This window comes from Camelus bactrianus, chromosome 28 (genome assembly GCF_048773025.1).
Source record: "Camelus bactrianus isolate YW-2024 breed Bactrian camel chromosome 28, ASM4877302v1, whole genome shotgun sequence".
In the NCBI taxonomy this organism is placed as follows: Eukaryota; Metazoa; Chordata; class Mammalia; order Artiodactyla; family Camelidae; genus Camelus; species Camelus bactrianus.
In genome coordinates, this window is record NC_133566.1 from 9,709,529 (window position 1) to 9,722,293 (window position 12,765).

General features: G+C 51.7%; 1 protein-coding gene across 8 annotated transcripts in view; it reads right to left on the bottom strand.

The window, feature by feature from the left end:
* Window positions 1-8,770: 8,770 nt before the first annotated feature.
* The window catches only part of CCDC138 (coiled-coil domain containing 138), a 34,499-nt gene continuing 30,504 nt past the window's right edge, over window positions 8,771-12,765 (bottom strand). For 4 of the 8 annotated variants that reach the window (XM_074354681.1, XM_074354679.1, XM_074354680.1 and 1 more), the window contains 2 exons: window positions 9,511-9,649; window positions 8,771-9,227 (listed from right to left, as the gene is read on the bottom strand). In XM_074354681.1, the coding sequence (XP_074210782.1) occupies window positions 9,062-9,227; window positions 9,511-9,649 (305 nt within the window). In that variant the 3' untranslated portion in view covers window positions 8,771-9,061. Of the gene's footprint in view, window positions 9,228-9,510; window positions 10,827-12,765 lie in introns of those variants that run through there. The other 4 variants (XM_074354684.1, XM_074354685.1, XM_074354682.1 and 1 more) reach the window with 4 other exon arrangements.

Below are 12,765 nucleotides of genomic sequence, written 5' to 3' on the forward strand. Positions count from 1 at the left end.
CGAGTGATGAGGGGTAAGCCTCCTTCGTTGTCCCACACCTCTGCCTCGGGTTATACGGATTAAGGTCATTGGTGTGGCCGTCCTAGGAATTATGGGAAGTTTCTGTCCTGGTATAACATGATCAGTCATGACTCTAGTTAGAATGTCCTGTGTCACAGCAGCTTGATAAAGCACCGTTGTCAGAAACACTGTGATCCGATCATGTCCTTTTCAGGTCTTCATCATCCACAGGCAGTCAGGCTGATGCTTTGCAGAACTGCTTCACCTTCAAGAGGATCCATAGAGAAGACTTTGACAGGTACAGGCTTCTCTTAAATTGTACTGCCGAGCTGGGCAAGATATTTAAGACATCTGATGAAAACTGATTTCATAAAACTATTGGTAACAGGGATCGACTGCATAGGACTGAGTGAACTGATGAATGTGGTTATAATTTTTTTGGTGGTTCGAAGTATTACTGGCTTTTAATCTACTGTTTTCTCACTGGATTGTTTACCAGATGTTTCCCTCCCCATCAGTACTGCCCCCAGTGTCAGGGCAGAAAGAGAATTCTCTAACGGAGTCGTCAGGGTGCAGCTACGCATGAGGTGGAGCAAGGCTTGCTGAGTCCGCTGCTAACAGCACGTGCACGAGGCTCGTGAAACACAAGTGATAAAATGTAGGGCCTGTGAAGCGCCTCCCACTGACACACCTCTGAGCCCGCTCACGGCGTCCGGTTAGTTTCCCCCAACGTGGATAACGGGGCAAATACAAAGGAGGCCTCACACCGAGGGACTCGGCCTGAACCGGGACAGAGCCACCCCCACCCCCAGCATCGAGGGGCAGACGTTGTGATCATCAGTGCTTTCTGCTGAAAGGCTTTCAGTCAAAAGGAGAAATGATGGAAAAATCTGCACATACATACGGGGAGGCCATTCTGGCTCAGGTACGGTTTAACTTACAATTTACTGGCCAGAGTGGCGTGTTTTGCGACATTTTGGACACGCGCTGTACACCTGCTCTGGCCTTGAGGAGGGGAATGCATCTGAAAGTCAGAGCGAAGTAACTGTGGTTCAGATGGCCCGGGTAAACTGGGCGGCCACCGTGGGTGTGATTTCAGACACGTTCCTCTGTTGCTGAGAACTCCACTTTTTTTGAGCTGTGTCGGACTAAGGCACCACCAGCCATTCTCAAAGCAGCATCTGCTGGCAGGAGGCAGCTGCAGCCTTATGACCTCAAAGGCCTCCTCTTGTAAAATTAAATCTTTAGACAATAAAATTGCTTTAGATCAGATGTTAGCAGAGAAGAGGAGACATGTGTAGTGGCCAGTAGCTTTTTAAAATTTTTATTTTTATTGAAGTACAGTCAGTTTACAATGTTGTATCAATGTCTGGTGCACAGCATCATGTTTCAGTCATACATGAACACACATATATCCATTTTCATATTTTTTCCACAAGTTACTACAGGATATTAAATATAGTTCCCTGTGCTGTACAGTATAAACTTGTTGTTTATCTATTTTATATACAATAATTAGTATTTGCAAATCTCGAACTCCCAATTTGTCCCTTCCCACCCCCTTCCCCTCCTTGCGAGCATACGTTTGTTCTGTATGTCTGTGAGTCTGTTTCTGTTTAGTAAATAAGTTCATTTGTCTTTTTTCTTTTTTATTTTAGATTCCACATATAAGTGATAACATGGTATTTTTCCTTCTCTCTCTGGCTAACTGCTCTTAGAATGACCATCTCCAGGTCCATCCATGTTGCTGCAAGTGGCCAGTAGCTCTTGTTACGTATATGTTGACACCACGTTAAAAGTTAAACCCTGAGATAAGTAAGTGGACAACTGGCTCCAAGTCTCCCCCAAAGTGCTAGGTCCAGACTGGTTTTCAGGCTTCCTCTCCTGAATTCCTCAGGGAATGAGATCTTAATCATACAGGACTCAGATCCAGGACTTGGAACTCCAGAATATTTCCAACTCCACAACCGTTCCCCAAACTGAAGTTGGGCTCTACCCCATTTCAGCAGGAAGTAGCCAAGTGGTTGTCACCCCTGAAAGATGTGGGGAGAGATGACACAGGACTGTCCACAGCGTCATTCCCCTCCTTGTCCAGCACCTGTTCTCCTCAGGACTGAGCAGCATCTCAAAACTAGGGGGTTATAACTGAGGGGGACCCTGTGGGATCCTCCCAGGTCAGACCCTCCCGCATCCTCTGCTGCAGCTCCCCTCTGAAGGACCAGATACCAGTATCTCATGCTTACTTCCTGAGGTTTTCAGATGCTCAAAACCACCACCAACAGGAAGAAATGAACTATTGACACAGAGCACATGGCCTCAGCCCTTCTCAGCTTGGGGTTGAGCATCAACCACCCTGTTCCATACACATCAACCAGCCAGAAGATTGTGCACAGCTGATCACGGACCCTGAGACCCTCTCCCTCAGCTGCCCTTTAAAAATGCTCAGCTGAAACCCTCGGGGAGGTTCTGGGGTGTGAACCACCCTGTCCTCCTTGCTCAGCCATGTGGTAAACCTTCCTCTGCTCCAGACCTGGAGATGTCAGTTTGTTTGGCTTCAGTTTGTGTCACGCACGTGGACTTGCCTTCGGGAACAGGCTCAGCTGGATGTGGCTCGGCTGGGCCCCTGGGGCCAAGTGTCCTGGTGAAGGCTCCTCCTCCCGCACTCATCATGGCACCGACAGACATGAGCACAGACAGGGACAGTTTCTTCTAGATCCTTCTATCAGCCAAAGCACGGCCAGCCCCGAGTCAAGCAGAAATATGCCCCACCCTGTCGGCATGAGGAACTTCGGCATCAAAGAGAGAAAGGCGAGCAGCTGGGGTGGGCCTCACAGACGTCCCAGGTGCACGAGTTTCCTGCAGCTGGTCTAGCTGACTGGCTGTTCTCGGCGTCCGCGGGGGCTGGTTCCAGGACCACCCCAGGCACCAGACCCACAGACGCTCTGGTCCTCTTGTGGAATGGCCTGATATTTGCAGATTTTTACACAAGTGCACCCTACGTGACTGACAATACAGTGCAAATGCCGAGGAAACAGTTGCCAGCGAGCAGCAAATTCAAGTTTTGCTCTTTGGAACCTCTGGAATTTTTCCCCCGAGGATTTTCCATCTGTGGTTGGTTGACCCCGCTGGTTTAAAGGGCTGACCGTACCACAAACCTATTGGTTTAAAGCAACACAAACTTCTGCCCTTAGGTCAGAGGTCCTAAAACCAAGGTTTCAGTAGGGAGTGTCTCGGGGAGACTTGAGAGGGACCCTTTCCTGCCTCGTCTGACTGCTCGTTCGTCCACACTCCAGGGCTCCTGGCCCCCGTCCTCCGAGCCAGCGCTCAGGCGGCCCGCCCACTGCCTCCGTCACCGTGTCTCCTGGCTCTCACCCTCCTGCTGCTCCGTCCTCGGAAGGCCCCTTACGATGACACAGCCCACCCAGGCAATCCAGCCACCTCTCCCTCTCAAGACCCTGACCGTAGCCACCTCTGCTCAGTCCCTTTGCCAGGTGAGGTCGCAGTCACAGGCTCGTGGACGAGGCAGGAGGTCCTGCTGCCCACGGTTAAGTACGCGCGAGGGGTGGAAACGACCACGTGGCCCCGTTAGAGGAAGTGCTCTGTCAGATGCTTTCCACCGGGCCCACCCAACCGCGTGGATAAAGCGTGAAGTGCGGGCGCTCCCTTCCTGCCGGGGACCAAGGGGTGGATGGGTCAGTCTGGGCTCCGGGCGCCGCTCCCCGCTGGACACACGGCCCCGCCGGGAGGAGGCAGGGTCCCTGAGCCCCACCCGGAGTCGGAGGACATCTAATCGGGCCTTTGCTCACTCTAGTCATTTCTGGCAAATCACTCACTTTGGCCACAGCGATGACTTTAGAAGCCCCAAGAGGTTGCTGTCCTGTGTGGCCCTGACACCCGGGCTGTGATCTGAGGCTTCACTGGCTGCCCACCCCGTGTCGCTGGAGAGTTTGTGAACCAGGAAAGGTCAGGAGATGCAAAGGGTCGGGAAAAGCCACTCTGGAGGGCCAGGGAGTCCTCCTCAGCTGTACGTTCAAGGAGAAGCTGGTAGGTATTTGGTTTAGAAAACCCTGCAGACGGAACCAGAAAGAGAAGACTGAAAACCGTTGTCCTGAGCCTCCCGTGCCTGCCTTGTCACTCGGTACAGGCACCAGTGACCCCGTCACCCAGCTTATCACGCCTGTGCCTGGTCTGTCTCCCTCGGGGCTCAGCAGCCCCGGCAGTGACGCCCGCGTGCCTGCCCAGAGCTCACGGGGACGGGGGCGTCGTGCTGCTGTGAGAATTAAGTGGAAAAGCACTCCATCTGGCACGGAGTGAGGTCCAGTGAGTAAGCACCATCGTTACATTATGTCAACTGACTGGAAAGGCTAGGAAGTGGGCGAGCTGCCCGCAAAGCATCTTCCAGAGGGAACGAGCAGAGGGCCCAGGTCACGGCGTGCGCCTGCCCGCAGCCCAGCCTTGGCCGTGCCGGGGCCCAGGCCAGTTCATGCTGAGGACCTGAGGGCTTCGACAGCCTCCAGAACAGCCCCCAGATGGTTAACTTGGCCATCTGGGTGGGCACCCCCCAGTCTGACTGTAAAATCACTGTGATCGGGGAACTACGGCTTGTGGATGGAAATGGGGTGAAAAGCGCCAGCCCCTCAGCTGTGGGCTCACGGGCACGAGACCAGCAAGTATGTGCACGTACATCCACGTGTGTGCATGTGCCAGCTGCACACGTGAGCAGACATCTTCAGACAACACCAGGCAAGCGTGGAAGCAAGTGCCACCGTCCCCTGCGCCCCAGGTCAGAGCACAGCGCCCGCGTCGGGGGCCCCAGGTCAGAGCACAGCGCCCGCGTCCAGGGACCCGACTCAGAGCTGCTCCCTCCCGGGCTGCAGTTCTTTGGAACCATGTTAATCTGGGTGCTTCACCAAGCTCACCTTCACTCACGTATTTACTGTTTCTTTGCTATTTCACCTCATCCCTTCAACTTTCTGAAACCATTTTGCTTCTTCCTAACGTGCGCCCTTTGGAGGCGGACGTGGAGTTGACTGGTGGTGGCAGTCAGTCTGGGGGCTTGGAGGGCGTGTGCGGCGGGGACGGGACCCGAGGGCGAGGAGGCCCCTGAAGCGGCCCATTTTATCTCCGCTTCAGGTCCAAGTTCCCTCAGAGGTGAATTTCCCTACGGCGATATCGTCTTCTTCCCACTCTACTTCTGACTCGCCTGGCTTCTTGAGCTGGAGCCTCCCTTCTCGTCGTCTTTCTCGGTGCTTTACCCTCAGCCCCTCCCTCCTCCCGGGCTCGTCCCACGTGTGTCGGACCCACCTCTGCCTTGTCCTTTGTGTAACACAATCTCGTAGGTTCTTCTTGCTTCTCTGGGGCTCCCGTGATTGCTGGGACCAGGTTTCTTTTTAAATGTATCCCTGACTTTCTAATTTCAGTGACTGTATTTTTACTTCTAGAAATTATTTTTCAAAACTTTCTGGTCAATGTTGTTGGTTTCATTTCTCCATATTCTAATAACCTTGTTTCTCTAAACCTGCTCAGCACACCTTACATCATGCTGTGTCCACCGTCCTGTGCAGGGTTTCCCTCGTTTAATCAGTGTTGCCCCTCAGGGGTCCTAGCTCTCTGCAGGGGTCGTGGTCCAGGCCCACCCTCCCCAACAGCCTTTACTTTCTGACCGGTTTGCCGACCTGGCTCCGGGCCCCTGGCGACTGGAAGGCGGCTGAGGGGAGCTGGGCCCCAGGCCCCAGGGTCCCACCCGACTTCTACGTTCCATCGTCAGTTCTGGCAGCAAGGACCCTTCTACTTCGCCACCAGCTTGGGGGCGTGTGTGTGTGTCCCTGACGTCCTTATGCACCACAACCGGGGGGACGAGTACACGACACCACAGCGCTGGAATCAAGCTTTCATTCAGAAAGACGCCTCCTCTCATCCCAGCAGGTCTGGCGGCGTGGACCTGAGTCAGCAGGGACCAGGTGACCCCAAGCCCGCAAGCACCGGGCGCCCCTCGGCAAGTCCCCTCAGCGGCTGCTCCTTCCTAGAAAGGCTGTGCGAGGGCGACGATTATGGCGGAGGCCATTTCCCGCCCCCAGGAAGGTCAAATAAAAACGTGAAGACGTGGCTCGTGTCCAGAGCGTCAGTCACAGAGCAGCTGTGCCTGTCTCCACAGCCTGCCTTCTCTGACCTGCTGCCTTTTCCAGATGAGCTGTAGGACGATTTCCCCGAGTTGTGAAAAGAGCTCTTCAGAATTCTGATGGAAATCAGTTTTGGCTCAGGTGTGTGAAGTGCTTGGGGAGCTGAGGCGTCCGGACAAAACTAGGGCTCTCATCCCGGAACGCAGCCCCGGCCTCATCAAACCTCCCTTGACGTCCCTCAGCCGAGAGTGGACGGTCGCTTGTCCAGGCTCTGAGACCGTCATGTTTGACCCCTGGTCTGGACGGGGTTACAACGTACACTGTTAGGCTTATTACCAACACTGTCAGTGAAATACTAATTTCTAATTAGATATCGCTGGAGTATTTAAGTGCTTTGCTTCTGTGTTCACTTTATAAGCGGGCATCTTGCTGAAGTTCTGGAATAACCCACAGCTTTCCTGGCGGTCACTTCATCTACAATAACCCAAGTTACGGCTCCTGAAATACCCGAGTGCGTCACAGGAGAGTGGTGAGTGGGCGCCCCAGTTTTGTTCCCAACTTTAACAGGCACACGTCTCATGTTTCATAGTAACTTTGCTAATTTCACCTTCCTTTAAACATACTGGGTAACGAGTTTTATCAGGAATGGAAGCTGAATTATATTTTGAGGCATTTACCGAGTGTATGCCTTTCCACCTTTGTTCTACAAATACAGTAAAACGTGTATTTTTGCCACAAAGCCAACTGTGTATTTCTAGGATGCGTGCTAGCCTACTTGGTCGTGGACCGAAGTTCCAGTAATACAGCTGGTGCTGATTTGTTCATAACGCTTTAAGACTTTTGAACCTTTAATTATTTCTTACTTTCTCTGACAATTTTTGGTACGGGGTTCATGCTACCCGTATAAAATGAATTAGAATGTTTTTCTACATTCTGGGACAATTTAAATAGCTTTAAATATTTTCTCTTTGAAATGTTTAAACAATTCACCTGGAAAACACCTGGAATTAAAGTCACTTTAAAAATTTTCATGCTTTTATAAAGATGTCAATGGTTTTCTATCACAGACTCCTTGAGACGATTGTGATCATTTGTCTAATTTATAATCCGTCTTATCAAATTTACCAGCATAGAGCAACAGGGAACCTAGGATTTTTAAAAACTTTCATTTATCCTGAATAAGTACCTTGCTCTGTGTGCTCCTGGCTCTGTCTTTTGCTGTCTGTACACACAGCAGTTTCTTCAGTTCCGTTCAAAGCATTTTCTTCTGCTTTTAATAGTCGTTATCTCGACAGTTCCCCAAACATTCTTTTATCCTTCATTTTTGTCTCCATTTTACTTAGTTCCTGTCTGGTCTTTATTTCCTCCCTTCTGCTGACTTTTGGTTTTGCTCCTCTGTTTCTGACTCTTCCCGGCGCAGGTCAGGCTGTTTATGGGAAGGCCTGTGTCACTGTGAATGCCCCTCTCAGAGCTGCGCCTGCTGCGTCTCAGAGCCTTGGTATCGTGTTTTCAGAGCTTTCATTTTTCTAACTGTGGACACTGAATGGAAGATTCGACTCCACTTCTGGTGAAAAGGTAGGAAATGTTTATTCACTAGGTCCTCCGTCCTACCTCGACCTCAGAGTCCCCTTAGTTCTGTTTTGACGTCAGTTAACACAGTTTCATCCAAATGCAACCAGGTTCCTGCTTTCCCTGTTACTCGTCCTGCTGAGCTCAGCATTTCACCCCATTTCATAAGCAGAGTCACAGTGATTTAAGCCTCCGTGTGTGTTCACTGCAGTCTCTGGTACGAGGCTGGTTTAATAAACTCAATTTTCTTCGCCTTTAAGCTGAACAGAATGACCCAAGTTCTCAGGACTAGGACGTGAGTGGTGTAACTTCAACACCTGCCAACCTGAGAGTGTCCATCCCGCTGTCTGCACCGTGACAGGAATGTTCACAGGCATGAATTCTCGGACCACAAGCGCCCTCCCTAGACCTGGAAGGTGGGTCCCACTGACTTCTGCCATCGTGTGAGGCCAGCGTGGTTTCTCCCCTCTTGCAGGAAACTGGCTCTGGTCTGCTTTGTCTCTGCCCCGGTCACATGAGCACTTGTGTCTAATACAGGACCTCTTCTCATGGGTCCCAGAGCGATGAGCCCTTGTCCCCCCTCAGATCTGCCTCTGAACAAGGCCTCCACCCCGCTGGCCCTGCCTGCCTCTCAGCATAAGCGTCGGGCCCTCCAGGACCCCGCTGCCAACACCAACTCGTCCCCTGAAGCACGGACGACGGTTCTTGTCTCTGATGCTCACTTCAGTCCCTACAAGTGTCACTGTGTCCACCCGAGCCTATTCCTACTATTTCTGCTGCTTCACATCTGCATGGGTTCTTACGCTTCTGAAGAGACACACACTTTCCTGAAAACTTTTCTTGATTCTGAAATGAGATTATATACTGATAGAGTATAATTTTTATGAGACTTGAGGATAATTTGTTTTGTTTCTCAGTATCCAACCCAAGACCCGAGTACCCCCCGCCCCCCAGTTCCTTCACTCATCTTTGGCTTCGGTGACAGACACCCTGGGTGTTGGGACCATGCAGTTAAAATTACGTACTCCTGCTGCAGAAAGGGAGATCTTTAATACAGTGAGAGAAGGACGCTGACATCCAGCTTCGCTCCCAAACACCAATTTTATTACAAATCACATAATTTTTACAGTCAACCCATGCCTTTAGTTCTGGAAACCCCACCTTGTGCGTCTCCACTGCCTCAGCTGAGCTGAAACATTCTAAACCTTACACAGCTTGTACAGGTTGCATTTCATAAGTTAAAAAAATGTTCTATTTTTCATGATAAATGGTGCTACTCATAACTTCACTTGGTAGACTTTTAGTTAGTTTGGTGATTTTTACAGTCGGACAAATAGCAACATGTCTATAATATCTCTAAGGAATAATCCAATCTAATGGTTTGCACCGGAGGCCAGGGAGTTGGATTTTGTCAAACCCAAATTGAACAGAGTTGAATTTAGGTTAATACAGAGGAAGGCGTGCTCTGGGTGCGTTGTCCTTTGTATTTCCTGAAGCATCAGGTGAATTGTAAACAGTTCAAAGAGCTTCTTGTTACTCCTGTAAGAGAACGGGCACAGGAATCACACACTTGGTGTAAATGCGGGGACACGGGTGGAGAAGGGGGGCAACACAGGGACAAAGGTGCCAAGACAGCCAAGCAGGTTCCATGAAACAGGCCTTAATGTGGAAAAGGACTAAGGAGAAAACAATTTTTTGTAACCCTGAAAACTGCACTGTGTCCGCTACCCGAGCATGGAGGGTTACCCCAGGAATCAGAGACGCCCGAATGACCACAGCAAGACGCCTCCCGCACAGAAGGTCAGAAATGAGGGGTTCTTACTTGATCTTGGAGAGCTTCTGTAGAATAATGCTGAGCTTTTCCAGGATGTGGAGGTCGAGCTTCGGGGCCCGGAGCAGCACGGAGCAGGTGCGGAAGAAGAGCGAGGTGCTGCAGGCCGCCAGGAAGGGCCGCAGGGACCCTGCCGACAGGACGGGCCAGGTGAGGGGCTGCGGGGAGCCGGCCGGCCGGGGGCCAGGACCGGGGGCGCTCACGAATACTCACTGGCGTTTTCACCCTTTCCACACTGAAACTCGGGGCAAAAACACCATCACATGTAAAATTAAAGTGTCTACTGGCTCTGGTTGAACACGCTAACCAAAGGGAGGGCCATTTTCCTGACATCAAACTTCCACCGAGCAGAACTCAGAAGAAAATCCATATGTGAGAGATGCCAGTAACAGTGGCCTGTTTAAATACTTAGCAACAGGACACTTTGTTGGGGTAGTAATTGTTTTTTAATGGAAGGAGGAGCCAATGTAATGGCTGGTCTTTATTGGAAAAAATGGGGTAGTAATTTTTTGAAAAATGAAATTCTTAAATTTATGGTTTTTAAGTGTTAATGACAGGTCATATAATCCCTGAAAAGGGAAGAACTTTTTAAGCATAAAAGGAAAAGGGGGAAAGATTCATAAAAGATTGAAAAATTTTACAAAATGAGATTGTTAAAATGTAAAAAAGAAATAGAGCTTTTGTCTTTTATTTTTTTCTAAAAAACAACAACAAAAAAGGGGAAATCCCAAACTTGTGGTATGGGGAGCAGAAATCTTGTAATGTATTTGCCAAAAGATGAATATTTTACTAGAAAAAAGAGCTCTTACAAATCACTAAGAAAAAGACGTGGCCCCAACACGTTTAGCAATGAGCACGGCGCACACGGCAGCGACTCACAGAATAGACACAGGACAAACACCCGCCCTGGGGAGGGGTGGAACAAGTGGAATTTGGCAGATATGTATGAGAGGCCTTGGGTGTGTCCCCTGACTCAGCACCCCGCCTGCAGACTGAGGGGCACGAACGTGCACCTGCACGAGCAGGAGACGCAGCCCTAACAGGGAGAGGCGCGCGCTCTGGGGAACAGAAGGCGCACGCCGGCTGCCACGGTGCAGCACTGGTCGGTAACCAGGGAAGCTCGAGCAGAACATTTAATCGTGGCCTTTAAAACAGAGTCCCCTGTACACTCAGAGGCTCCCACAGTGAGTACAGAATTTATTGCAAACACAAGTAAGTGAACAAAGGACGTAAAATGAGAGCCCTGCGCTCACCGTTCTCTGCGAGGCCACAGCCGCTGAGTGAAGCGGACTATCCAGTAATGAAACCTGCAAGCCCAAACCCCAAACCATCAAGTCAGAGGAACACTGTTGCAGAACAGTGAGACCTGTGTGCAAGACGTGGGCTGTGCCCTTCACACGTGGCCACCTGGGGAAGAAGACACACCACTGCCCCCAAGAGTAACCAACACAGCGTCCACACACGCGTCTGGTGAGGGGGGGCCTGGAGGGGAATGGAGGAGTTGGCGGGGGATGGCTGGGATAGTGGGGTATGGAGCGGATGAAAGAGGGATGGTGAAAGACGGTGGCGGATGGCTGGGGTGGAGGAAGATGGTGGGGGCTGCCCAAGGAGATGCAGGGGGTAGTGGGGGATGGTGCGGACTAGCTGGGATGGAGGGGGATGGCTGGGATAGTGGGGGGGTGGGGGAGAGCTGGGATGGAAGAGATGGTGGGGTAGGGAGGGGGATGGCTGGTATGGTGCGGAATGGAGGGGGTTGGGGGGGTTGGAAGGGATGGCGGGGGATAGCTGGGATGGCCAGGGATGGAGGAGGACGGAGAGGTTGGTGGGAGATGGCTGGGATGTCGTGGGTGAAAGAAGGATGACGAAGGATGGAGGGGGAATGAAAAAAGGATAGAAGAGAAAGATGGGGATGATGAGGGGATGGTTAGGATGGTGGGAGAGCTGGGGTGGCTGGGAATGGAGGCAATGGAGGGATGGTGGCTGTGATAGTGGGGGGATGATGCGAGATGGCATGGATGGTGAGGAATGTCAGGGGATGGCTGAGAATAGAGGGGGCTGGGATGGAGGATATGGCAAGGATGGCAAAGGAGATGGAGAGGGCTGGTGGGAGATGGTGGGGCTGCCTGGGATGGAGGGAATAGTGTGCGATAGCTGCGGATGGCGGGGGATGGCGGGGGATGGCTGGGATAGAGGGGATGGCACAGGATAGCTAAGATGGCTGGGAATGGAGGGGGATGGTGGGGATGGAGGGGATGGTGGGGGATGGCTGGAATGGAAAAGATGGCTGTGATGGAAGGGGATGGAAGAGATGGAGGGAATGTGGGGGATGGCAGTGCATGGCTGGGATGGAGGTGATGAAAGAGGGATGATGGGGGATGGAAAGGGATGATGCGGTAGGGAGGGGGATGAAGGTTATGGCGGTGATGGTGGGGGTAGGAGGGGGATGATGGGAATGGAAAAGACAGTGTGGATGGCGGGGGATAGGGATGGAGGGGATGGCGAGCGAGATGGTGGAAGACGGGGGATAGAGGTGATGGCTGGGATGGCGGGGATAATGAGGGATGGAGGGGGATGGCTAGGATGAAAGGGGGATGGTGAGTGATGGCTGAGAATAGATGGGGATGGAGGGGATGGCTGTGATTGTGGGGATAACAAGGGATGGAGGGGGTAAAAAAGGGATGGTGGAAGATGGTGGGAGATGGCAGGTGACATCTCCAATGAAGGAAGGTGGGAGGGTGTGGAGGGGGTTGGCTGGCATGGAGGGAGACAGTGGAGGGTGAGGGGGGTGGCTACATGATGGTGTGAATGCCCTCAACGGTAACAAATGGCACACCTAAAAATGGCTGACATGGTCAACTATTTGTGTTTTTAACCATAATTAAAAATAAAACTATTTCAAAATAAATGAAGAAAAAAACTAAAGTGATGTGTGGATGGCATTTTTAAAATACTTTAGAGAACAAGAAAAAACAAATCTGCTTTTCACCTGTCCAGGATTAAACTTCAGAGAAGGTGTCTACACAGGTGTCCTCAAATTCCGAACATTACACCCTGAAGCCCCCGAACCATGTTGGGCATCAGCCCCCGAGCCGGGCGGCCCAGCACCAGCCCAGGGTCCCCTGTAGGCGGTGCTGCTGTCTGGGCACCAGGGCCCCTTCCCCTGCTGGTGCACTAGGGGCAGGGCCACCCAAGCCCCCCTCCCACTGCCCCCCCCAACCCCGGCCATGACCTGAGGTTCCGGCAACA